The sequence below is a fragment of the Takifugu flavidus genome, unplaced genomic scaffold, assembly GCF_003711565.1.
Source record: "Takifugu flavidus isolate HTHZ2018 unplaced genomic scaffold, ASM371156v2 ctg248, whole genome shotgun sequence".
In the NCBI taxonomy this organism is placed as follows: Eukaryota; Metazoa; Chordata; class Actinopteri; order Tetraodontiformes; family Tetraodontidae; genus Takifugu; species Takifugu flavidus.
This window is the reverse complement of record NW_026621906.1, coordinates 27,435-49,973: the sequence shown is the minus strand read 5'-3', so window position 1 is coordinate 49,973 and position 22,539 is coordinate 27,435. Positions and strand designations below refer to the sequence as shown.

The 22,539-nt window shown below is 47.0% G+C and overlaps 2 protein-coding genes across 2 annotated transcripts in view; one reads left to right on the top strand and one right to left on the bottom strand.

The window, feature by feature from the left end:
* Positions 1-13,160: 13,160 nt before the first annotated feature.
* LOC130519935 (acetylcholine receptor subunit delta-like) lies at positions 13,161-13,985 on the top strand. Its single transcript, XM_057023539.1, has 2 exons — positions 13,161-13,454; positions 13,746-13,985. Exons 1-2 carry the CDS (start codon positions 13,316-13,318, stop codon positions 13,853-13,855), a joined length of 249 nt encoding a protein of 82 aa, XP_056879519.1. The 5' UTR covers positions 13,161-13,315; the 3' UTR covers positions 13,856-13,985.
* Positions 13,986-19,388: 5,403 nt separating this feature from the next.
* LOC130519932 (protein NLRC3-like) overlaps positions 19,389-22,539 on the bottom strand; it is a 28,121-nt gene continuing 24,970 nt past the window's right edge. Inside the window, exons 4-5 of the mRNA XM_057023535.1 lie at positions 20,485-22,309; positions 19,389-19,557 (exon numbers count right to left, since the gene is read on the bottom strand). Coding sequence (XP_056879515.1) covers positions 19,434-19,557; positions 20,485-22,309 — 1,949 coding nt within the window. The 3' untranslated portion in view covers positions 19,389-19,433. The remainder of the gene's footprint in view (positions 19,558-20,484; positions 22,310-22,539) is intronic.

Genomic DNA, 22,539 nt, shown 5'->3' with positions numbered 1-22,539 from the left:
GGAAAGTGTTTGTCCTTTGGTGGTCCAACAGGACCACGATTTGGATGGATGGATGATTTGATGTTATTGAGAATAAAAACAGCTGAAAATGGAAGCGGAGATGTTTCAGAGCACCAGAGTTCAGAAAGAGTTTCTAATCAAACACCGCCTGTTGGGAATGATGAATGGATGCATTTTTATTTAATTTAGACTAATTTTAACATCCTTTATGCCAGTTCCATAGAGCACACACACACTAGCAAAGATGATATCCAAACAGCCAAATAAATGGGAGTCAAAAGAAATCATTTAAAGCTCATATGTCAGAGTCAAGGTCGAGGGTTTTCTATGGCCCCCGGGATGATATTGATTTATTATTAGAACCGGCCCACAGGCCGCAGATGTTTTACACAGGCCAATACTACATTTCCCACAATGCAACGGTGACAGTCTGAGCGGAAGGTGGCTTCATTTCATTATTTATCAGTAGTCATTAGCATAACAGCAAAAGTGAACTTTCAGATACCCATAAAATGGCAAAACGGAAGGTGGACACTGAGAACCGGGGGTTCAAACAAGGTGGGAGTGGGAGTACATGTTCACGGAGGCAGCTGGGAAACCTGGGTGTCTTCTGTGTGGAGAAAGGGTGGCGGTAATGAAAGAATATCATCTGAGACGGCATCATGAAGCTAAACACGCGGACAAAGACAAGAATATGGACATGGAACAAAAGCTACAGGAGGTTGAGGAATTAAAACCAGGCCTCAAATCTGGACAGGCTCTGTTCAGAAAAGCCAAATCTCAAAGCGAGGCTGCTGTCAAGGCCAGTTTGATTCTGGCAGAAGAGATCGCTCAATCAGCCCGGCCATTTCCAGAGGGGGATTCCATCAAACACTGCATGCTTAAAGTTTGTGAGCAAGTTTGCCCAGACAAAAGGCAACTCTTTTGAAACGGGAGCCTGAGCAGAAACACCATTGTTATCCCTCAATCTAAAAGAGCAGCTGGAGAAAAAGGGGAAAGATTTCATGGCATCTTCCCTGGCTGTGGATGAGAGCAGCGACATTAGAGGGGACTCCAGCCTCAACATGACAGAGGAGTTTCTGGCGTTACGTCCTGTGCACGGCACAACCACAGGACATGATTTGTATGAAGAGGTGTCCAGATGTGGAAATGAGATGGAGCTGCCTCGGGAAAAACTGGTGGGTTGGACAACAGACGGAGCAGCTGCCATGTGTGGACACAGGAGTGGACTGGTGGCCAAGATACGGGAGAAGATGCAGGAGGAAAACGTGACGGCTGAACTGACAGCTCATCATTGCATCATACACCTGGAATCGTTGTGTGCTGAAGCCCTGAACATGGAACATGGAATGTTCACCATCACGCACGCAGTGAACTTTATCAGAGCCAAAGGTTTAATTCAGCGCCAGTTCAAGGCGTTTCTGAGCCAGTGGCAAACGCAGCGTGGTGATTTGCCCCATCACACTGAGGTGCGATGGCTAAGCCAGGGAAAGGTGCTGCAGAGATGTTTCCAGCTTCCTGAGGAGATCGGATGTTCTTGGACAGCAAAGGGAAAGACACGACTCAACTCCCAGACCAAAGGTTCTTGTGTGAAACGGCTTTTCTGTGGGACATTCCGAGTCATCTGAATGCAATGAAGCTGCAGCTGCAGGGTCGGGGTGGTGTCCCCTCTGATATGTACAGTACAGTGAAGGCCTTTAAAACCAAACGGACTCTGTGGGAGGCACAGATGCACAAAGGAAACTTGAGCCACTTTCCCAGCTGCCAGACCCTGAAAGAGAAGCTCTCTACCAGTGTGTTCCCGAGCGCACAGTTTGCTGATTAAATGAGTGTTCTCGCCGCTGACTTCCCACGCCGAGTCACTGACTTAAAAGCACCAAAAAGCAAGTTTGAACTGCTCAGCCGTCCGTTTGAGGTTGAGGTGGAAAGCTCAGCACCAAAGCTCCAAATGGAGGTGATTGAGCTCCAATGCAGTGATGCCCTGAAGGCAACACATGGGGCAGTGGGTGCTGCGGAGTTTGCCCGTTTCCTCCCTGACACACATCCAGGCTGCTCCAACGTTGCCTGTGTTTGGCAGCACAGACCTGCGGGAACAACTGCTTTCTTTGATGAAGCTGAACAAAACATCACACAGAAGTGGACTTCGTGCTGAACACCTTCACTCAATTGTGAGGAGTTCCTCAGCTCAGAGCCGGACCCCCAACATTGATGAACTCGTCCAAAAGATGAGACACCACCAAGTATCAGCCTCAAACAAGTGAACATTAAGCTGCAATAACACATTGACAATTATTACTCAGCTCAAGTTTAAAAGTTAAAGGTAAATATTTTTCACTGCACATGTGCCTTTTCCTTGAAGAAAGTGTTGTTTTTGCTTCATAGAGTTTTGCACTTTATGTTATTGTATTTAAATCAAATTATGTTCTAAAAATATTTCAGTTGAGTGAATGATAGAAAATTGCTGTTATAATATTTTTCTTTGAAGTAAATTTAGCCCACTTTTGCTAAATGAGAAAATGTACTGATGGTGCCTTGAATAATACCGCTTCATTCATTTAATGTTCATGTTATGGGGATTTTTATAGAAAGCAAATTTGTCTTTTGTGCCTCTTGAAAATTAAAAATGACTGACAGAGCCATAAGAAACTATTGATTTATTTATCTGATCATATTGTAAAATATTTGTTAGATTTTCAGTTGGTTCAATTTGCTTCACGAGACCAGGGGTCACCAACACGTTGCCCGCGGGCACCCGGTCGCCCATCAGAACCACATGAGTCGCCCACCGGCCTGTTCTAAAAATAGCTCAAATAGCACCACTGACCAATGAGCTGCATCTCATTTATTTTGTTTGCTATTCTTGTTTAAATCCCACTTACACATAAACTGGAAATAACAATATATTAAAAAACACTTGTTTAATATAAATGAACTATGACCTAGTATAGTTCAAAGGTCAGTATGATGCGCATGACCAAAACGTAGCGTCTACGCAGATCGCTACGACCAAACAGCCGAGCGGGCGCAGCCAAAACGAGGAGATGACTGACCCATAAAAAGATGGCAGAAAAAAGAAAGAAGACAGATCATTTTCACCACGAGAGTTTCTTTCTCCACAAGAGAAGAACTTCTCACACTACTGCCCCTAAAGACAACTACGAGGGGAGTTGACATATATGACGAGGGGAGTTGGCATATATAACGAGGGGAGTTGACATATATAACGAGGGGAGTTGACATATGTAACGAGGGGAGTTGACACATATAACGAGGGGAGTTGGCATATGTAACGAGGGGAGTTGGCATATGTAACGAGGGGAGTTGACATATATAACGAGGGGAGTTGGCATATATAACGAGGGGAGTTGACACATATAACGAGGGGAGTTGACACATATAACGAGGGGAGTTGGCATATATGACGAGGGGAGTTGGCATATATAACGAGGGGAGTTGACATATATAACGAGGGGAGTTGACATATGTAACGAGGGGAGTTGACACATATAACGAGGGGAGTTGGCATATGTAACGAGGGGAGTTGGCATATGTAACGAGGGGAGTTGACATATATAACGAGGGGAGTTGGCATATATAACGAGGGGAGTTGACACATGTAACGAGGGGAGTTGACACATATAACGAGGGGAGTTGACACATATAACGAGGGGAGTTGGCACATATGTAACGAGGGCAGTTGACACATATAACGAGGGGAGTTGGCATATGTAACGAGGGGAGTTGACATATATAACGAGGGGAGTTGACACATATAACGAGGGGAGTTGGCATATATAACAAGGGGAGTCGACATATATAACGAGGGAGTTGACACATATAACGAGGAGAGTTGGCATATATAACGAGGGGAGTTGACATATATAACAAGGGGAGTCGACATATATAACGAGGGGAGACGACATCTATAACGAGGGGAGTCGACATGATGGCAGAAAAAAGAAAGAAGACATTGTGGCAGGACGAGGAACGACTCGGACAGAGCAGAGGGTTTAGACGTCTTTATTCTGCAACCAGCAGACCAACTCTAAATGGCGCGTTGAACAGTGCATTCAATCAAGGGCTAACCACGCCCATCACCCCATGCATCACCTGGGTGTGAGATACACCCAAATGTGTCCGCCACACAGCCCCCCCCCCGAACACCCAGAAGGGAGAAGAACAGCAGAAAGAGGGAAAGGAAAAATAACAATTTTACATTTCAGTCCCTGACAGGGGGTTTAATCAGCCTGCCATAACGGCTGCGGCGCCCCTCTTCCGGGAACGCAGATGAGTCGCAGGCAGGAGAAACAAAGTCCACAGCAGGCTGTAAATTAGAACAAAGATCATCAGACGGGACATTCTGGACCTTGGGAGGACGGCCCCGACGGGGGACCTGAGCCGGCAACACATCCTGCCCAACCAGCAAATGTGCCGGCTTCAGCCTATCCAACGTGACCCGCTCCGACCGACCACCCATATCGAGCACGAAACTCTTCGCCCCCGTCTCGAGCACCCGGAATGGGCCGTCGTACGGAGGGCGAAGGGGTGACCGGTGGGCGTCATGTCGTACAAAAACAAAACGAGCTGTTGCTAAGTCCGTCGGTACAAACGACCGCGGAAAACAGTGGAGCACGGGGGATGGAGACAGAGCGGGCCCAGCCGAAAAGTAACTTCCGGCAGGAAAGTTACAAGGAGGCGCACTCTCTGGCAGAAATTCCCCTGGAACACGAAGCGGTTGTCCCAAGACCAATTCCGCAGGCGAAGCATCCATATCCTCTTTAGGAGCTGAACGCAAACCAAGCATCACCCAAGGTAAACGATCCACCCAGCTGTCATCCGAAAGCGCGGCACGCAATGCTGCCTTGAGTGAACGGTGAAAGCGTTCACAAAGCCCGTTAGCCTGAGGATGGTACGCAGTGGTACGGTGAACCTGTGTGCCCAAGGACCTAGCCATAGATGACCACAGTTCCGAGACAAACTGAGGTCCCCTGTCAGAAGTAATGTCGGAAGGGGAGCCAAAACGTGCGACCCAAGCCGAAAGAAATGCTCTAGCGACGTCTGCCGATGTCGTGGAGGAAAGAGGGACCACCTCTGGCCACCTGGTGGTGCGATCCACCATAGTGAGCAGATGAGTGTACCCATGGGATGGCGGTAAGGGTCCGACCAGGTCCACATGCACGTGGTCAAACCGTCTGGCTGGAATCGCGAATGGTTCAAGGGGTGCCTTGGTGTGCTGGTGAACCTTAGCACGCTGACATGCCACACAGGCTGCTGCCCATTCTCTGACCTCCTTGCGAAGGCCAGGCCAGACAAACTTGGCACCCACCAGTTTCACCGATGCGCGGACCCCCGGGTGTGAGAGGGAATGGACCATATCAAAGACCCTGCGGCGCCAGGCCACCGGGACCACAGGTCGGGGACGACCGGTGGAAACGTCACAAAGGAGGGTAGGACCGCCATCCTGTACTACAGCTTTCTCCAGCTTCAAGCCTGTACCGGTGGACTCAAGAGCCCCTATCTCCGGGTCCCCCGACTGGTCAGCCGCCATGGCAGAGAAATCCAGCCCTAAGTGTACAGGACAAATCAACACCCGCGACAGACAATCGGCCACCGGGTTAGCTTTTCCAGCCACGTGCCGAACGTCAGTCGTGAACTCCGACACTGCCGCCAGATGACGCTGCTGACGCGCAGACCAAGGCTCCGACACCTTTGACATAGCGAATGTCAGAGGTTTGTGGTCGACATAAGCCGTGAAAGACCGGCCCTCGAGCAGAAAACGAAAATGACGCGTAGCCAGGTACAATGCAAGTAACTCCCGGTCAAAAACGCTGTACTTCCGCTCATTGTCCCGTAGCTTGCGACTGAAAAATGCAAGGGGCTGCCATGCACCACCCACACTCTGTTCGACCACTGCCCCGACGGCCACATCTGAGGCGTCAGTCGTCAAAGCGATGTCCGCCCGAGGTGCCGGATGGGCCAACAGTGTGGCGTTGGCTAAGGCAGACTTGGCCCCCTCAAACGCCTGGACCCGCTCGGCAGTCCAGTCGACCTGATCCGTAGCCCTCTTCATCCGTAGGGCCTCATACAGTGGCTGCAGGAGGTGGGCTGCCCTGGGGAGAAAACGGTTATAAAAATTCACCATCCCCAAGAATTCCTGCAGAGCCTTAACGGAGACCGGACGAGGAAATTCCGCCACCACTTGCACCTTGGATGGCAATGGAACTGCACCATCAGAAGAAATGCGGTGGCCCAAGAAATCAATCACTGGCAGACCAAACTGGCATTTCGCTGGGTTTACGATCAGGCCATGATCTGCCAGTCGCTGAAAAACCTGCCCAAGGTGGGTCAGGTGCTCATCTGCCGAAGGACTTGCTACCAATATGTCGTCCAAGTAGACGAACACAAAGGTGAGGTCACGCAATACCGAGTCCATTAGCCGCTGAAAGGTCTGTGCTGCCCCCTTCAGGCCAAAGGGCATGCGCAGGAACTCGAAAAGCCCAAACGGGGTAATCACGGCAGTCTTGGGCACATCCTCGGCACGCACCGGAACCTGATGATAGCCCCGCACCAAGTCTACCTTGGAGAAAATGGTAGTGCCTGCCAAGCGAACGGAAAAATCCTGAATGTGCGGAATGGGGTAACGGTCATGGGCTGTGATGTTGTTAAGACGACGAAAATCACCACAGGGCCGCCAAGTGCCATCCGCCTTGGGCACCATATGGAGCGGAGAGGCCCATGGGCTGTTAGAGCGCCGCACAATCCCTAAACGCTCCATTGTGGCGAATTCCTCCCTAGCCGTCGCCAACTTCACAGCATCGAGTCGCCGAGCGCGTGCAAAAACGGGCGGACCCGCGGTGGGAATGAAGTGCTCCACCCCGTGCTTTGTGACGGCCGTGGAAAACGCGGGCGTAGTAAGCGATGGAAAATCACCCAGCAACCGCTGAAAAACATTGCCCGCCGCAGCAAAACTGGCATGTGCCAGCGGCCCAGGTCCCCCCGTCAGACATGGAAAGGTGGCAAAAGACACAGCATCGATTAGACGTCGGTTAGCAACATCCACTAGCAGACCATGAGAACACAGAAAATCTGCGCCTATGATGGGAACAGTAATGGAGGCTAACACAAAGTCCCATGTGAACCTGCGTCCAGAAAAACAAACAGTCACCGACCTGGTACCAAATGTCTCAATAGAGGAACCATTAGCAGCAGTCAGTTGGGGGCCTGCGCCCGAGGATGACAGGTCTGCGCTGCCTGGAGGGAGGAGGCTCTTCTGGGAACCAGAATCCACCAGGAACCGCCGGCCTGACAGGGAGTCTTTGACGAACAGCAGCTCCTCCTGTTCACCAGCGCCCACAGCTGCTACTGAGCGCTGGCCCTGGCGTTTCCCTGCGTCTCGAACGCACATGGAGGAACGCAGCGCCGGGCCTTGTGGCCAAAACGCTGGTGGAAGAAACACAGGTCACTCTCCCTCCTCCGGGAGGAAACTCCAGCAACCATCGCCTGGTCTGTGTCCTCTGGTACCAGCAGCCGAGAATCCGCCAACACGCTCTGCACGGAGGTCCTCCTCGCAGTCAGCAGCACACGATCCGCTTCCTCAGCCAAACCACGGAAATCACCAGCCGCCAAACTCGGGGAGTTCGCCAAGGCCGCCCGGACCGGATGTGGAAGTTGGCGCAGGAAAATGTGCGGGAAAAGGAACCCGCCTTCGTCTGCGCCCAGCAATGACAGCATGCTGTCCATAAGGTCCACCGCCGAACCATCGCCCAAACCCGGCAGGGAAAGCAGTTTGTCCGCCCTTTCCGCGGCGGATTGGCTGTACCTCCGGAGCAGGAGCTCTTTGATCGCTGCGTACTTTCCGCGCGGTGGCGGATCCCGCAGCAGCTGCATGACGCGGCGAGTGGATTGCTGGTCCAGAGCCGCGACCACCAAATAATATTTGGAGTCGTCCTCGGTGACTCCTCGCAGGTGGAAAAGCGCTTCGACATGCTGGAACCACGGGGCCGGGTCGCTCTGCCAGAAGTCGGGCAGCTTCACGGACGCGATGACGCTGGCTGGTTGCGCGTGTCGGGGCGACATTACCGAAGAGGAGATACCATCGTCTGCTGCCTCAAACATGTTCAAAACGGGGTCACCAATGTGGCAGGACGAGGAACGACTCGGACAGAGCAGAGGGTTTAGACGTCTTTATTCTGCAACCAGCAGACCAACTCTAAATGGCGCGTTGAACAGTGCATTCAATCAAGGGATAACCACGCCCATCACCCCATGCATCACCTGGGTGTGAGATACACCCAAATGTGTCCGCCACAACATATCATTTTCACTACGAGAGTTTCTTCTCCACAAGAGAAGAACTTCTCACACTACTGCCCCTAAAGACAACTACGAGGGGAGTTGACATATATAACGAGGGGAGTTGGCATATGTAATGAGGGGAGTTGACATATGTAACGAGGGGAGTTGACACATATAATGAGGGGAGTTGGCATATATAACGAGGGGAGTTGACATATATAACGAGGGGAGTTGACATATATAATGAGGGGAGTTGACACATATAACGAGGGGAGTTGACATATATAACAAGGGGAGTCGACATCTATAACGAGGGGAGTCGACATATATAACGAGGGGAGTCGACATCTATAACGAGGGGAGTCGACATGATGGCAGAAAAAAGAAAGAAGACATATCATTTTCACTACGAGAGTTTCTTTCTCCACAAGAGAAGAACTTCTCACACTACTGCCCCTAAAGACAACTACGAGGGGAGTTGACATATATGACCAGGGGAGTCGACATATATAACGAGGGGAGTCGACATATATAACGAGGGGAGTCGACATATATAATGAGGGGAATCCGATGGCTCAGCAGGGGACGGATTTTGCTTCCTTTTTTGTCACTTTTGAGTGAAATAAAAGAGTTCATGCAGTCGAGAGGGGAAGACGCGCTGCTGGATTGATTGATTGATTGACTGATTGAGTACTTTATTGATCCCTTTAGGGGGTGTCCATCAGGGAAATTAGCATCTCCAAAAAAAATGTACAGCACTGTACAAAATTACCCACCACCATTAAACACTATTAAACCTATTAAAGATAATAAAAATAGAATAAAATAAGAAATAAAATAGAATAAATTAAAAATAGAATATAAAATATAAAATATAAAACTATAAAAATGTAAATAAATGAATAGATGGATGAATGAACTGAATGAATGGATGTCCCAGTATTATGTTATTGCAGTGTTGTTCCAGTTCTCCTGGAGTTGGCCCTCCTCCCCCCCCCAGTGAGGAGCTGAACAGTCTGATGGCTCGGGGGATGAATGAGTTCCCCAGTCTGTTGGTCCTGAACTTGGGGAGGCGCAGCCTCTGGCTGATCAGGCTTCTACAGAGGGTGGCGGACATTGTCCATGATGCTCCGCAGCTTGTCAATAGTTCTCCTCTCTGCCACTGTCGCCAGAGGTTTCAGCTTCATCCCCACCACCGAGCTGGCCCGCCTGATCAGCTTCTCCAGCCTGGAGAGCTCCGCTTTTGTCACACCCCCCCCCCCAGCACACCACAGCGTAGGACAGGATGCTGGCGACCACAGACTGGTAGAACATCCACAGGAGTTTCCTGCAGATGTTGAAGGATCTGAGTCTCCTCAGGAAGTACATCCTGCTCTGGGTCTTCTTGTACAGCTGCCTCGTGTTGCTTGTCCAGTCCAGCCTGTTGTCCAGCCACAGCCCAAGATATTTGTAGGTCTGCACCTCCTCCGTTCCTATCTGAACTGGTCTAGGTCTCGGTCGGTCCCTCCCAAAGTCAATGACCAGTTCTTTAGTTTTGGAGGTGTTGAGCTGCAGACCGTTGTTGTGGCACCAGGCAACAAAGTCCCTCACCAGGCACCAGTACTCCTCCTCTTCGTCGTCTCTGATACATCCAACGATGGCTGTGTCATCTGCGAACTTCTGTATATGACACATTTCGGAGTTGTAACAGAAGTCCGAGGTGTACAGAGTGAAGAGGATGGGGGACAGCACAGTCCCCTGTGGAGCACCGATGCTGCTGACCAGTGTCAGACGTGATGTCCTTCATCCTGACGGACTGCGGCCTGTCGGTGAGGTAGCTGGAGATCCAAGCAACCAGGCAGGGGTCCACTCGCATCTGTAGAAGCTTGTCCTGTAGGACAAGGGGCTGGATCGTGTTGAAGGCACTCGAGAAATCCAAAAAGAGGATTCTCGCTGTGCCACTCCCCTTGTCCAGATGCGAGTGGACTCGGTGCAGCATGTAGATGATGGCGTCCTCTACACCGACCTTGTCCCGGTAGGCGAACTGTAAGGAGTCCTCAGCGTGCTGCACCTGGGGCCTGAGGAGGTTGAGGAAGAGCCGCTCCAGAGTCTTCATCAGATGTGAGGTGAGTGCCACCGGCCGGAAGTCGTTCAGCTCATTCGGTCTGTTCTTCTTGGGGACTGGAATGATGCAGGACGTCTTCCATAAGGTGGGCACTTTCCCCAGCTCCAGGCTGAGGTTGAAGACCCGTTGTAGCGGCTCCCTGAGTTCAGCAGCGCAGGTCTTGAGGAGCCGGGGACAGACTCTATCCGGTCCAGCGGCTTTTCAGGGCCGGAGCTTCCTCAGTTCTCCCCTCACCTGGTCAGCCGTGAAGCAGGGAGGATGTGGGGATGGTGAGAGCAGGGGGATGGCGGTGGTAGAGGGTGGAAGGGTGGGAGGAGGGAGGTCAGTAGAGGGAGGGGAGGTGGAGGAGGGAGGAGGGGAGGAGGGGTTGGGGGAAGGACACTGACTGGACACTTGACCTTGCATTTTTAACGGACATTACTGGGAAACGGAACAGTTTGAACTGGGAGCTGCAAGGCAAAGGTGAGACTGTTGCTGATAGGATCAGTGCTGTAAATGCATTTAAAGCCAAGATGAACATTTTCTCTGTGCATTTACAGACAAAAGGTGCTGCACTTCCCCTCTGTGGAGATGGTGCTGAGAGACAATGCTTCTGCATGTGAGGCTTTGGACTAAAGCACAAAATGCACAAATTCTGTCTTAAATCAGCATCAGCCGTCTTTGTTCATTTAAATATATGGAGCAGTGATCCAGGATTAAACGTTGCTGTTGTCCAAGATTACTGACTGATCCATGATGTGTAACAGATTTCTATTATATCGATTAACGTGAATGTTTGCATTGAAATTTGACAGAAATCTGCAGAATGTAAACTGTATAAAAGTTCACTTTCACAGAAACAGTTGCAGTCTCATTATGGGCTGTAACTGTAGGAGCTCCAGCTTATGTCATTAGAATCTACATGATTCAGTTTATTCATGCTTTTAGTGCTCTTTTGACTGAATTTTACCAGGTAAAAATGTACCTTTTCTGCCCCCAATACAAGAGTTCCTCTGTGTTCTAAGAGTTTAAAGAAATGCATTTAAAAAACTTAAAACGAGGCCAGATTTCCTTCAAAAGCCTGGTTTGACCAGCAAGTCTGGCTCATTTACAGTTATTGATGAGCTCTTTTTCTGTGATATCTGCCATTTAAGTCCTAAAAAGCTATTTAAGGGTCGTTTTCCTTCCACTTCTCAATCACCGACGTGTCCAACTTCACAGGACCTGCCCAAAGGTTCCCGTTTCTGTCATCCTCGCAAAAACGGACTAAAAGGACGCTTCTCCGGGTCATCCAGCTCACGGTGTCCAGGCAGCTCACTTTCTCTGTCGGGTAGACGATCTTCCCACAGCGGGCGCACTGAGGGTTCATCCTCGGAACCTCGTCCGCGGTCTCCTCCGCTTCTTTAAAACAGATATAGTTGCCGTCGCCGGCAGCCGAGCGCCACAAGTTCCAGCAAACGTTTGACAACCAGCAGCGACGACAAAATGTAGAGATACAAGTCAGTAGGAGACAGACGGAGCCTCTGTGGACGCACGAAGGAGCCGCGTCCGGGCTGGAGACTCGCTGATGCTGCGCTGACAACCACCGTCAGTGACAAGCTAGCGAGAGTGAGCTCACGAGACCGGAAACTAGCGACAGAAACCGGAAGTAAACAAAGGAGCTGACAACTTTGCGTTCAAGTTTCATTCAAATATGCAAATAAAGAGTCAAATAAAAAATACATTTAAACTTAACAGAAAATATAAAGACTCATCAACTTTATTTATACCCAAAATGTAGTTTCATAAACTTCCTCATGCAAATATTTACGCTGTATGATATGAAACTATTAGAATTACACAAATGTATTTTTAATTTATGCCAAAATGTACATGTAAAAATGTTTTGATCCTCAGTCACATAACACAAAGTCCTTTGGTGGTCCAACAGGACAACGATTTGGATGGATGGATGATTTGATGTTATTGAGAATAAAAACAGCTGAAAATGGAAGCGGAGATGTTTCAGAGCACTAGAGTTCAGAAAGAGTTTCTAATCAAACACCGCCTGCATCTTTCAAAATATGGTTTCAACCCCTTTAACATGATCAAATAGTCATAACAATGAACAAGTATCACTTGTCCTGTTATTTATACTTGAATTCGTTATGTTTAATACATTTCCGTGTGTGTACAACCACCTCCTCAGCAACGATGCCCAATTCAACGTGGCTTACTACTGCAACGTTCTGGTGGATTCAACAGGTCTCTGCTACTGGTTACCACCCCCCATCTTCAGATCGTCCTGCTCCATCAGCGTCAAATATTTCCCCTTTGACTGGCAGAACTGCACGCTCAAATTCACGTATTCACGGGCAGGATTTTTCATTGTTTGAAACGCAGACGAACTCTGACATGATGTTTTAAACTGAGCTGAGTCAAGATTTTATAGAATCTAAACACATATGGGAGGAGAAAAAGGTGCAAAAATAAAATGCACGGTGCAGCTAAACTCACCCAGTAGGAAAAAAGCCTTTTTAAATTCTGAACTGCATTTCCCATGTTGCCTTGCAGCTCTCTAACGTACAATGCCAAAGAGATCAGGTTGCTCCTGAAGGAAGACATAGTCATTGAAACCAAGTGGACGGTTGAATGGATCATTATTGATCCTGCAAGCTTTACAGGTAACCAAGTAAATATTAATTTCCATTTATTTTTATTTTTTACTGCATACAGTCCTGGAGCTTGTTGGGGACTTTCAGTGTACTGGATGCTGTTGATACATGCAGAGAAGTTGTTTTCACCAGAGCCTGAGCCTTCAGACTGGCTGCAGCTCCAACCAGACTGACAGTCATAACTTCATCACTTGTGTCTGAACTCTGGCTTTGACCAACAGAGAATGGTGAGTGGGAGATCATCCACCGACCCGCCAAGAGAAACACCTACAAACACATTCTCATGGAGAGCAACAAGCATCAGGACATCACCTTCTACCTGGTCATCAGACGCAAACCTCTCTTCTACGTGGTCAACATCATCATCCCCTGCGTGCTCATCTCCTTCCTGGCCTCGCTGGTCTACTACCTGCCCGCAGACAGTCAGTGCAGAGTCACAGAACGTACTGAAGCCAGCGGCAGGCAGATTAACAGTCTGGGACCTTTTCAGAATCACAACTACATGAACTGAGTTAACCTTCAACAGCACCCAAAGAATCAGACATTATAGCTGAATATCACGCCAGCACGGGACAACACAGCTAATAAAGCAGCAAACATCGGTAGTGGGCGGAGCTGAGGGGCCGCCATTAATCGAGAAACATTAATTAGCTCCCCAACAGATTTTTGAATAGATTTTAAAAAGGATAATAAAAATGTGTGTGTGTGTGTAGGTGGTGAGAAGATGACACTGTCCATCTCGGTGCTGCTCGCTCAGTCTGTCTTCCTACTCTTGATCTCTCAAAGGCTCCAGAAACATCCACGTCCGTTCCTCTTATTGTGAAGTAGGTAAACGCACCATTTACTCCACATCACTTTAACTCTGAATCAGATATATTCTGCTTCTCCAAACTATATATACATTAGGGCTGCAGAACCAGGTGACAACCGGCTGAGATTTAAAAAATGGAAAACATCTGAGTGTGTTTGTGTGTTCAAGATATTTGATGTTCATCATGGTGGTGGTGACGGTGGTGGTGCTGAACTGTGTGGTCGTCCTCAACCTCCACTTCAGGACGCCGAGCACGCACGTCATGTCTGAGTGGACCAAACAGGTAAGACACACACATCCTGTTGTCCCTTTGTTGAACAGATGAACATCAGGATATATGAACATGTGACTGAATAACATATGAAAGAGGATATATGAACATATGACTGAATAACATATGAAAGAGGATATATGAACATGTGACTTAATAACATATGAAAGAGGATATATGAACATGTGACTTAATAACATATGAAAGAGGATATATGAACATGTGACTTAATAACATATGAAAGAGGATATATGAACATGTGACTTAATAACATATGAAAGAGGATATATGAACATGTGGTTTTCCCACTATAACACACACACATACACACATCAGTGTACACATACACTCTTCCTCCAGCAATTACCCCGCATCTTGCGCATGTCCCGCCCTGCTGAGGCAGAGCCGTACTGGGATGGAGCGTTACCGCGGCGATCCAGCTCAGTGGGCTCCATTGCCTCGGCTGAGGAGTACGACAGTGTGAAGTCCCGCAGTGAGCTGATGTTTGAGAAACAGTCTGGGAGACACGGACTGGTGACCCGAGTCACACACGCTGCCAGTACGTTTCCAGAAACATTTAAACACATGAGATATAGAAGCATCAGTAGCTTCATTTGAGTTCTGAGCTTTGGTGTCTGTGTGGAGCTGTGAAACCACAAGAAGAGGGAGGAGCCATCAGCTGTACGCAGAGATCAAGCCGGCTGTGGATGGAGCCACTACATCATTAAACACATGCGCAACAAGAACGACGACAATGAGCTCAGAGGGTTCAAACAGAGTCCTCAACCCAAAGTCCTCAACCCAAGATTTAAAAAGATCAAAAGTGGCGTAAATGTCTGGTCCTGACAGGAGAAGGATAACTGGAGCGGCATCGCTCGTACAGTAGACCGACTCTGCCTCTTCCTGGTTACCCCGGTGATGACCTTTGGCACCGTAATCATCTTTCTGAGGGGAATCTGTAACCAACCTCCTCATCTGCCCTTCAAAGGAGCCCCGCATGACTCCAGAGAGGAGAACCCACGCCTGCTGTGATGCTCACACACAGCCAGGGCTTTTTCCATCGCCACCGTTTCTCTGGGGGAAATGTTGCATTTCTTTATCTTCATAACAACAAATCTTTAGTTTGTTCTGTAGGAGCTCCATATGTTTAGTGTCAAAGACTTCTTAGATTGTGTTCATTGCTGGCACATAAAGAAAAATGCTTTGATTTTACTAAAGTGACACAAACCCATCTCAACACTGTTTTTATATCCTCTATATTATTGTGCGTAGTCTGTGTAACTGTTATGCTTTATTTCTGCTGGCTTCTTTAATGTGATGTAAACCAGCCTGACATAATACCAGTTGAGTACTTTATTTTATGTTGCCAAAGGTTTAAAAACAGCCTGACAGAATAAGAAATTGTGAAAATTTAGAGGATGAATTATACCTGGTGGTATCTGATCTTGAATGGCAAATTTTAGAGTATTTTATAGGGAAGTGAAATAATGTTTGGACCTCTTATCAGGCAAAGAGAAAGTTGTTAAGAACTGCTCTAAAAACACCACCTAAGGGGGACTATATCCAAATCTCTCCGTTTACTGATGGGACGTTGAAACGTCAATACGCGGATTCATAAACAATAAAGTAAACAAAGGAGCTTTGTTCATTTATTCTTTACTTTATTCTTTATATTTATTTATTCTTTATTCTTTATACTTTATTCATAAACAATAAAGTAAACAAAGGAGCAGGATGCACAATCTGTGGAAGCCAACATAGAAACTTCTGAAGAGCCAAAGTTCTTGCAACAAAAATATAGTCCCCAATTAGGTTGTTTTTTTATCACAACACGACCCCGTCCCCATTATCTTAAGAGAATATAAAAGAATGAGTGGAGACAGAAGAGAGAATGAGACGTTTTTGGCGCGTGTCGCTCTTGATTTTGTGTTTATTTTTGCAGTAAACTTAAAGGAGGCCTTTTCACTTTATGAATCACTTTTGATTAATTTAAGCTGATATTCCATTCTTGACATCTTTAAATTTACAGTATTCATGGGAGATTTATTTGGTCATTTTGCTTCTTTTTATTTCCTATTTCCCACATTTATTCATAGTTTTTATTAGATTGCAATAAATCCTATAACATTTAACAGACTGACTAAAGTCAAATGACCTGCGGTTCCCACCGATAGCCGTCATTCTGATGGGTTTTTGCTGGCTGCAGCTGAAATATTCCAATGCTCCATGTCACAGATACAGTAATACTAAACCCTAAAGATTCTGAAGGCATGATGTAAAATAGTAACGTATAATACAGACATTTGAAGAGACAATTAAGAGAATGTTTTCATGCTTATAAGAGTGGCCAAGGAGCCATTTAGAACTTTATAAAGATGCATTGTGTGATACCAGGAACTAATTTAACTTCAAGGCGAAGCTGCTTCTGCTTTGTCGACCATCGACTGATCTCCTGAAAGTCCACCAGCGCTTTTTAAAAACTGAATTTTTCATCTATGGAGGGAGTAGACGGCAGATGTTTCCACAGATGCTCTTCACCAGTGGTCAGTGAGTGATGCAGCAGATGAGCGGGAGTTGACTGGCTACCACCAGCCATGTCTCAATGTCTCCAGCCCATAGTCTGGATTCTCTACGAGATCAGACAGCAGCTTCACTCCTGAATCCGGCAGCTGGTTCTTACTCAGGTCCAGTTCTCTGAGATGGGAGGGATTGGACCTCAGCGCCGAGGCCAGAGAGCCACAGCTGATCTCTGATAAGCAGCAGTTCCTTAATCTAAATAAAGAAGGAAACTTTTATAAGGTTATAAGTGAAACCAGTATTAATCTGAGAGGTTAATCAAAGGCATGATCTGTAAATATTTAATTTAGTTACAGGTCAAAAAATGATAGTAATGTAATTACCACAATTCCAACCTCTCAGGTTTGCACTGTTCCAGAGGAGAATATATATTGTTCTGGCCCTCACTCTTCCCAGGTTCTCCCCACCTCTTTCCCTCCCATCTCATCATGGAGATCCATCTCACCTGTGGCTCATCTTTAAAGGCACAACCTGTCTTAGATGACTTCCTGTCTCCCTCACCATCTCCCTCCTCGTTGGCTGGTGTCTACCAGGCACCCTCACCTAATTTTGGTTACCATCTGTCGGCTTTTTCATTGTCCTTAAATCAGTTTATCATGAATAAGTGGTCCCCGTGTGGCCCTCCCTGCTGAAGGAACTGGGCACAACACACACACTCAGACAGTGTGAGGACCCTCGGATGGAATAATGGACATTTTTGAGAATGGTGTTTACCTCAGAGTTTTCAGTCGGCAGTTTGGAAAGTGGAGAAAACCACAGAGCCGCTTCACTCCTGAATCCTGCAGCTGGTTCGACCCAGGTCCAGTTCTCTGAGATGGGAGGGATTGGACCTCAGCGCCGAGGCCAGAGAGTCACAGCTGATCTTTGATAAACTGCAGTCCCATAATCTAAAATAACAATTATTTTGAGAGAAGACAAATAAAAATCAACATGTACCAGAGCAAAACACAGCTTCCAAGCAACAAATCTCTGGTCCTGCACCGGCTTATCTGCCGTATGTTCGTATTTTGGGTTCTTTCAGGGCGGTTGGACAAGATCTACACCGTATGTAAAGTGTGTGTAGGTCAAAATACCTTCCAGGTTTGTGAGACCACATTTCTCAATAGCACTCAACTCTTGTCAGGAGTTGGGACAAAGCGACCCACTCCTGATAGCTTGTGGGCGATTCTGCAGCGACCCTGCAATCCTACACTCTCTGGTGAAACCAAATCAAAGGTTTTAGACACTGCTGGATGCTGGAAGGGTGGCTATAGTCTGGACGCAGAGTTCCCCTGCCTGCACATTTCTCCAACAATGATTGGCAGCTGGTGTCCCTTGTTCTCCAGATGAGAGAAGGAAAGAGAGCCACCCCACAGTGTGTTTGATTGCCCCACTGCAAGCTCAATGCTGCCAGAAAACATTGCAGGAGCATCAATTCCCCTCAGGGCATCAACAAGGACCTCAGGAAAAGGTGCAGCTGCCACCTACTAGAGACAAGCACACTGAGCTGAGATTCAAAGCCCTCTCCTCCCAAGAGAAGAGCTCGTTTGTTGGAGGCTCTTCTGGGCGATACCTGGTGCCACAGCTCCAGCTCAGCCCGTCTCTGGAGCTGAGGTGGAGCTGAGCAAGTTTCATGGTTCTCCACCACTTCCTCTCGCTGAGGACTTTCTCAGCTGGTGGTTTCTGCTCCACCTTCCAAGTTGAGCAGGTGATACTTCTGCATTCCTGCCACCAGTGTCTCTGCAGAAAGAGTCTTCTCTACTGTTTTATATTAGATTGTATAAAATTAGGATTTTTGGTTGATGTCTTAGATGTTGTTGACTAAGAGCAGGTTTTTCTTTAATAACACAGAAAGATTCGATGAGAAGAGCAAATGTATTATTTTATGAGCTACTTCCACTACTATTATATACACATACTTCCATATTGTCTTAGATTGCAAGCTGCATTTATTGCATCGTTCATAGAAAGTCATATTTGTGAGGAGAAAAACTCAAATAAGGTCATTTTCTTTAATAACCATTACAACAGAAGGAGGCGATGAACAAACAGATTTATATAAAAATGTGTGAAAACTAGAGAGAAGGGGCATGGCACACTGCAGCAGCTTTCTTTTTGGGGTTTCTAGTTTTCCTTCTGATCTTTAAAAGACAGGAAGAACCATTTTGATTGGTCTGAATGTTTGGGCGGTTTTGTGGCCAGCCTAAAATAAAACAAGACAAATCTACAACTGATACTTCCTTTCTAGTCATTGATGACCATCCTCACATGGGACAGATTTCCACAACCAATTTAATACTGCAAATCTGTCCTGTGTGGTTTTTTTCTGAGAACTGTAACACTACGTTTATAACACAGATCAAACATGTAAACATTTATTGTCTAACTAGTTACACCTTGGAAAGTACTGGATCATCTCTGACTGACCTGAGAGTCTCCAGCTCACAGAGAGGATCCTGTAGAAAACCACAGAGCAGCTTCACTCCTGGATCCTTCAGCTGGTTCTCACTCAGGTCCAGAACCCTCAGATGGGAGGGATTGGACCTCAGCGCCGAGGCCAGAGAGCCACAGCTGATCTTTGATAAACTGCAGTCTCCCAGCCTGGAAAAGGAATAAATGGGGCAAATAAAAACACATTTCTAAATCTGAAAATGAAGAGAAAAGCAGAAAATGTAAAGAAATTTAGAAAAGACCAACAGAGGCCTCCTGACCTGAGCGTCTCCAGTCTGCAGTTTGGATGCATCATTGCAGAAGACAGTAACTTTACTCGGCATCTGTCAGGCTTTTGTTCTCGCTTAAGCTCAGCTCCCGTAGATGAGAAGGGTTTGACGTCATTGCTGAGGCCACAACTTCCCAATGACTCGTTGAAAGAAAACTACCAGACAGTCTGTTGTGTATGAAACAAAAATAGTGAGTCAAACTTTGGGATTTCTAATCAACGTATCTGAGAATCTACCTCAACACAAATGGAGCTCATTTCCTGGAAAAGCTAAATTCAACACCGTAGAGCAACAGTTTGAACGACCATCAGATCTGAAATGCAACTGAATTATTCTCAACATTTGTCTTATTTTAGAACAGCTCATAATTACTCAATATTTAAAATGATTGTAGCAAATGGTTTAAAGAAACGTGCATCTTTTTATCTGTCTATCGGCTCTTTGGATATTTTGCATTTCATCCAATTTGTACGATGGTGCGTCAAGTCTTAATTCAGCGATCCGATCGATGACATCAGTGTCTCTGGTTGCATCGATTGCCCTCAGCTTCTGTTCTATCGGCCTGTTTTCCTTCAAATCATTTTCCCTGCACCTTTTGTTGCTAGTGATGAAGTTGCCACCTAACGGGTGTGGAAAGGCTCAAACAACTTTGTGGGTCACATAAAGGCTCCAAACGGAACCGCCACAAAGACCTAAAACACCCATTTAAACCAACGAGGCCGGCTGTTTTTACGTTGAACAAATGAAGCAAAATAGTCACGTGTCATTAGTTAAAATGTGTTTTTCTGTCGTTAGAATACGATGTATACAAACAAACAAAAGTTATTTAATGACATGACAGTAATTTCATGATAGTCAGTTAACTTGTGGCTCCTATTATTCCTGCCTTATGTTGGTTTGTCTGGATTGACCTTTGAACTTATATCCAGCCAGTGTTGAACATTTCTGGATGAATTGTTGTTGTTTTTAATTTATGGACGCTGCAATGGAGATAAAGAATTGAAGGAATGACCACTGGAGGGGGTATTGCTACCTGACATGATCCACTCGCTTGATTTAAACGCCGATGTCCGGCCCCAAAAATCTTTACTTACTCGGCCTTCCTGCAGTTCCTCACAGCTGGAATCAGGCGACGTCGTCCCTCATCTGAGGTGTTGTACTGCTGCAGGTCCAGCTCATCCAGAACCTCCTCTGACATCTGCAGCAGGTAGGCCAGAGCTGAACAGTGGATCTCTGACAGTTCCCTCAATGATTTCTTCCCTGACTTCAGGAACTCTTGGATCTCCTGATGGACGGACTGATCCTTCATCTCCATCAGACAGTGGAAGATGTTGATGCTTCTGTCTGGGGAGATTTCATCACTGTTCACCTCCTTCAGGTTGTTGAGGACCTTCTGGATGGTTTCTGGGTGGCTGTTCCTCTGATCCAACAGTCCACCCAAGATCCTCTGATTGGACTCCAGAGAGAGACCATGAAGGAAGCGAACAAACAAGTCCAGGTGGCCATTTTTACTTTCAAGAGATTTCATTAGTGCTCTCCTGAGGAAGTCATCAAGAGATGTGACTGGATCGTTATTAAACAACCCAGCAAACCCGGAAAAGGGGATTGGTTTAGAATATTTTAGGAACTGACTTATAACCGCTGTGTCTTTCCTGGTGTAACGGTGGAACATGTAGACGGCAGCCAGAAACTCCTGAACGCTCAGATGAACAAAGCAGTAGACTGATTTCTGGAAGATCACACTCTCTCTCTTGAAGATCTCTGTACAAACTCCTGAGTACACCGACACCTCGGAGACGTCCAGTCCACATCGCTCCAGGTCTTCAGAGTAGAACATGATGTTTCCTTTCTCCAGATGTTCAAACGCCAGCCGACCCAACTTCAGAAGGAGTTCTTTATCAGCCTCAGTCAGTTCCTCTGGTCTCTGCTTTCCTCCATACTTCTGCTTCTTCCTCTTTATCTGAACCCTCAGGAAGTGTGAGTAGAGGTCAGTCAGGGTTTTGGGCAGCTCTCCTCTCTGGTCTCTGGTCATCATGTCCTCCAGAACTATAGCAGTGATCCAGCAGAAAACTGGGATCAGACACATGATGTGGAGGCTTCTGGAGGCCTTGATGTGTGAGATGATTCTCTTGGACAGATCTTCATCACTGAACCTCCTCCTGAAGTACTCCTCCTTCTGGGAGTCAGTGAAGCCTCGTACTTCTGTGATCCTGTCAACACACGAGGGAGGAATCTGATAGGCTGCTGCAGGTCTGGAGGTGATCCAGATGAGAGCTGAGGGAAGCAGGTTCCCCTGGATGAGGTTCACCAGGAGCACGTCAACTGACGATACTTGTGTGACATCAGAGATGACCTGATGGTTGTTGAAACCCAGTGAAAATCTGCTTTCATCCAGGCCATCAAAGATGAACAGAAGTTTCCAGACAGTCAGATCTTCTGCTCTGATCTTCTGTAATGTTGGATGGAAAACATGAAGCAGTGAGAGAAGACTGTGCTGCTCATCTCTGATCAAGTTCAGCTCCCTCCATGAGAGCGGAAGCACCAGACTGATGTCTTGGTTCTCCAAACCTTCTGCCCAGTCCAGACTGAACTTCTGCACTGAGAAGGTTTTTCCAACGCCGGCGACACCGTTGGTCAGAACCACTCTGATGTGTCTCTGTTGCTCAGATAAGACTTTGAAGAGGTCCTGGCACTTGATTGGAGTGTCCTGGATGTTCTTCTTGGAGGTTCTCTCAAGCTGTCTCACCTCATGTTGTGTGTTCACCTCCTCACTTTGTCCCTCAGTGATGTAGAGCTCAGTGTAGATCTTGTTCAGCATGGTTCCACTTCCTGCTTCATTAGTTCCTTCAGTCACATGTTCACATCTTCTCTTCAGACTGATCTTATGACCTTCTATCACCTCCTGCAGTTCACCACCCTCTGAAACAAACAATCTTTTAAATCCTTTTACAATTGTCATCTACAGCAGTAACACAGATGTCCTCAACTGGAAAATATTCTGTCATGATTGAATGATCGAAGCAACAGTCGGGTAATGACCCATCTCACTGTCAGTTTAAATGTTATGTCTTCTTATGTACACCTATTCTTTTATTTCATTGGGTTTCAATGTAATTTAGTCTATAACAACCATTTCCATGTCTTCCAAG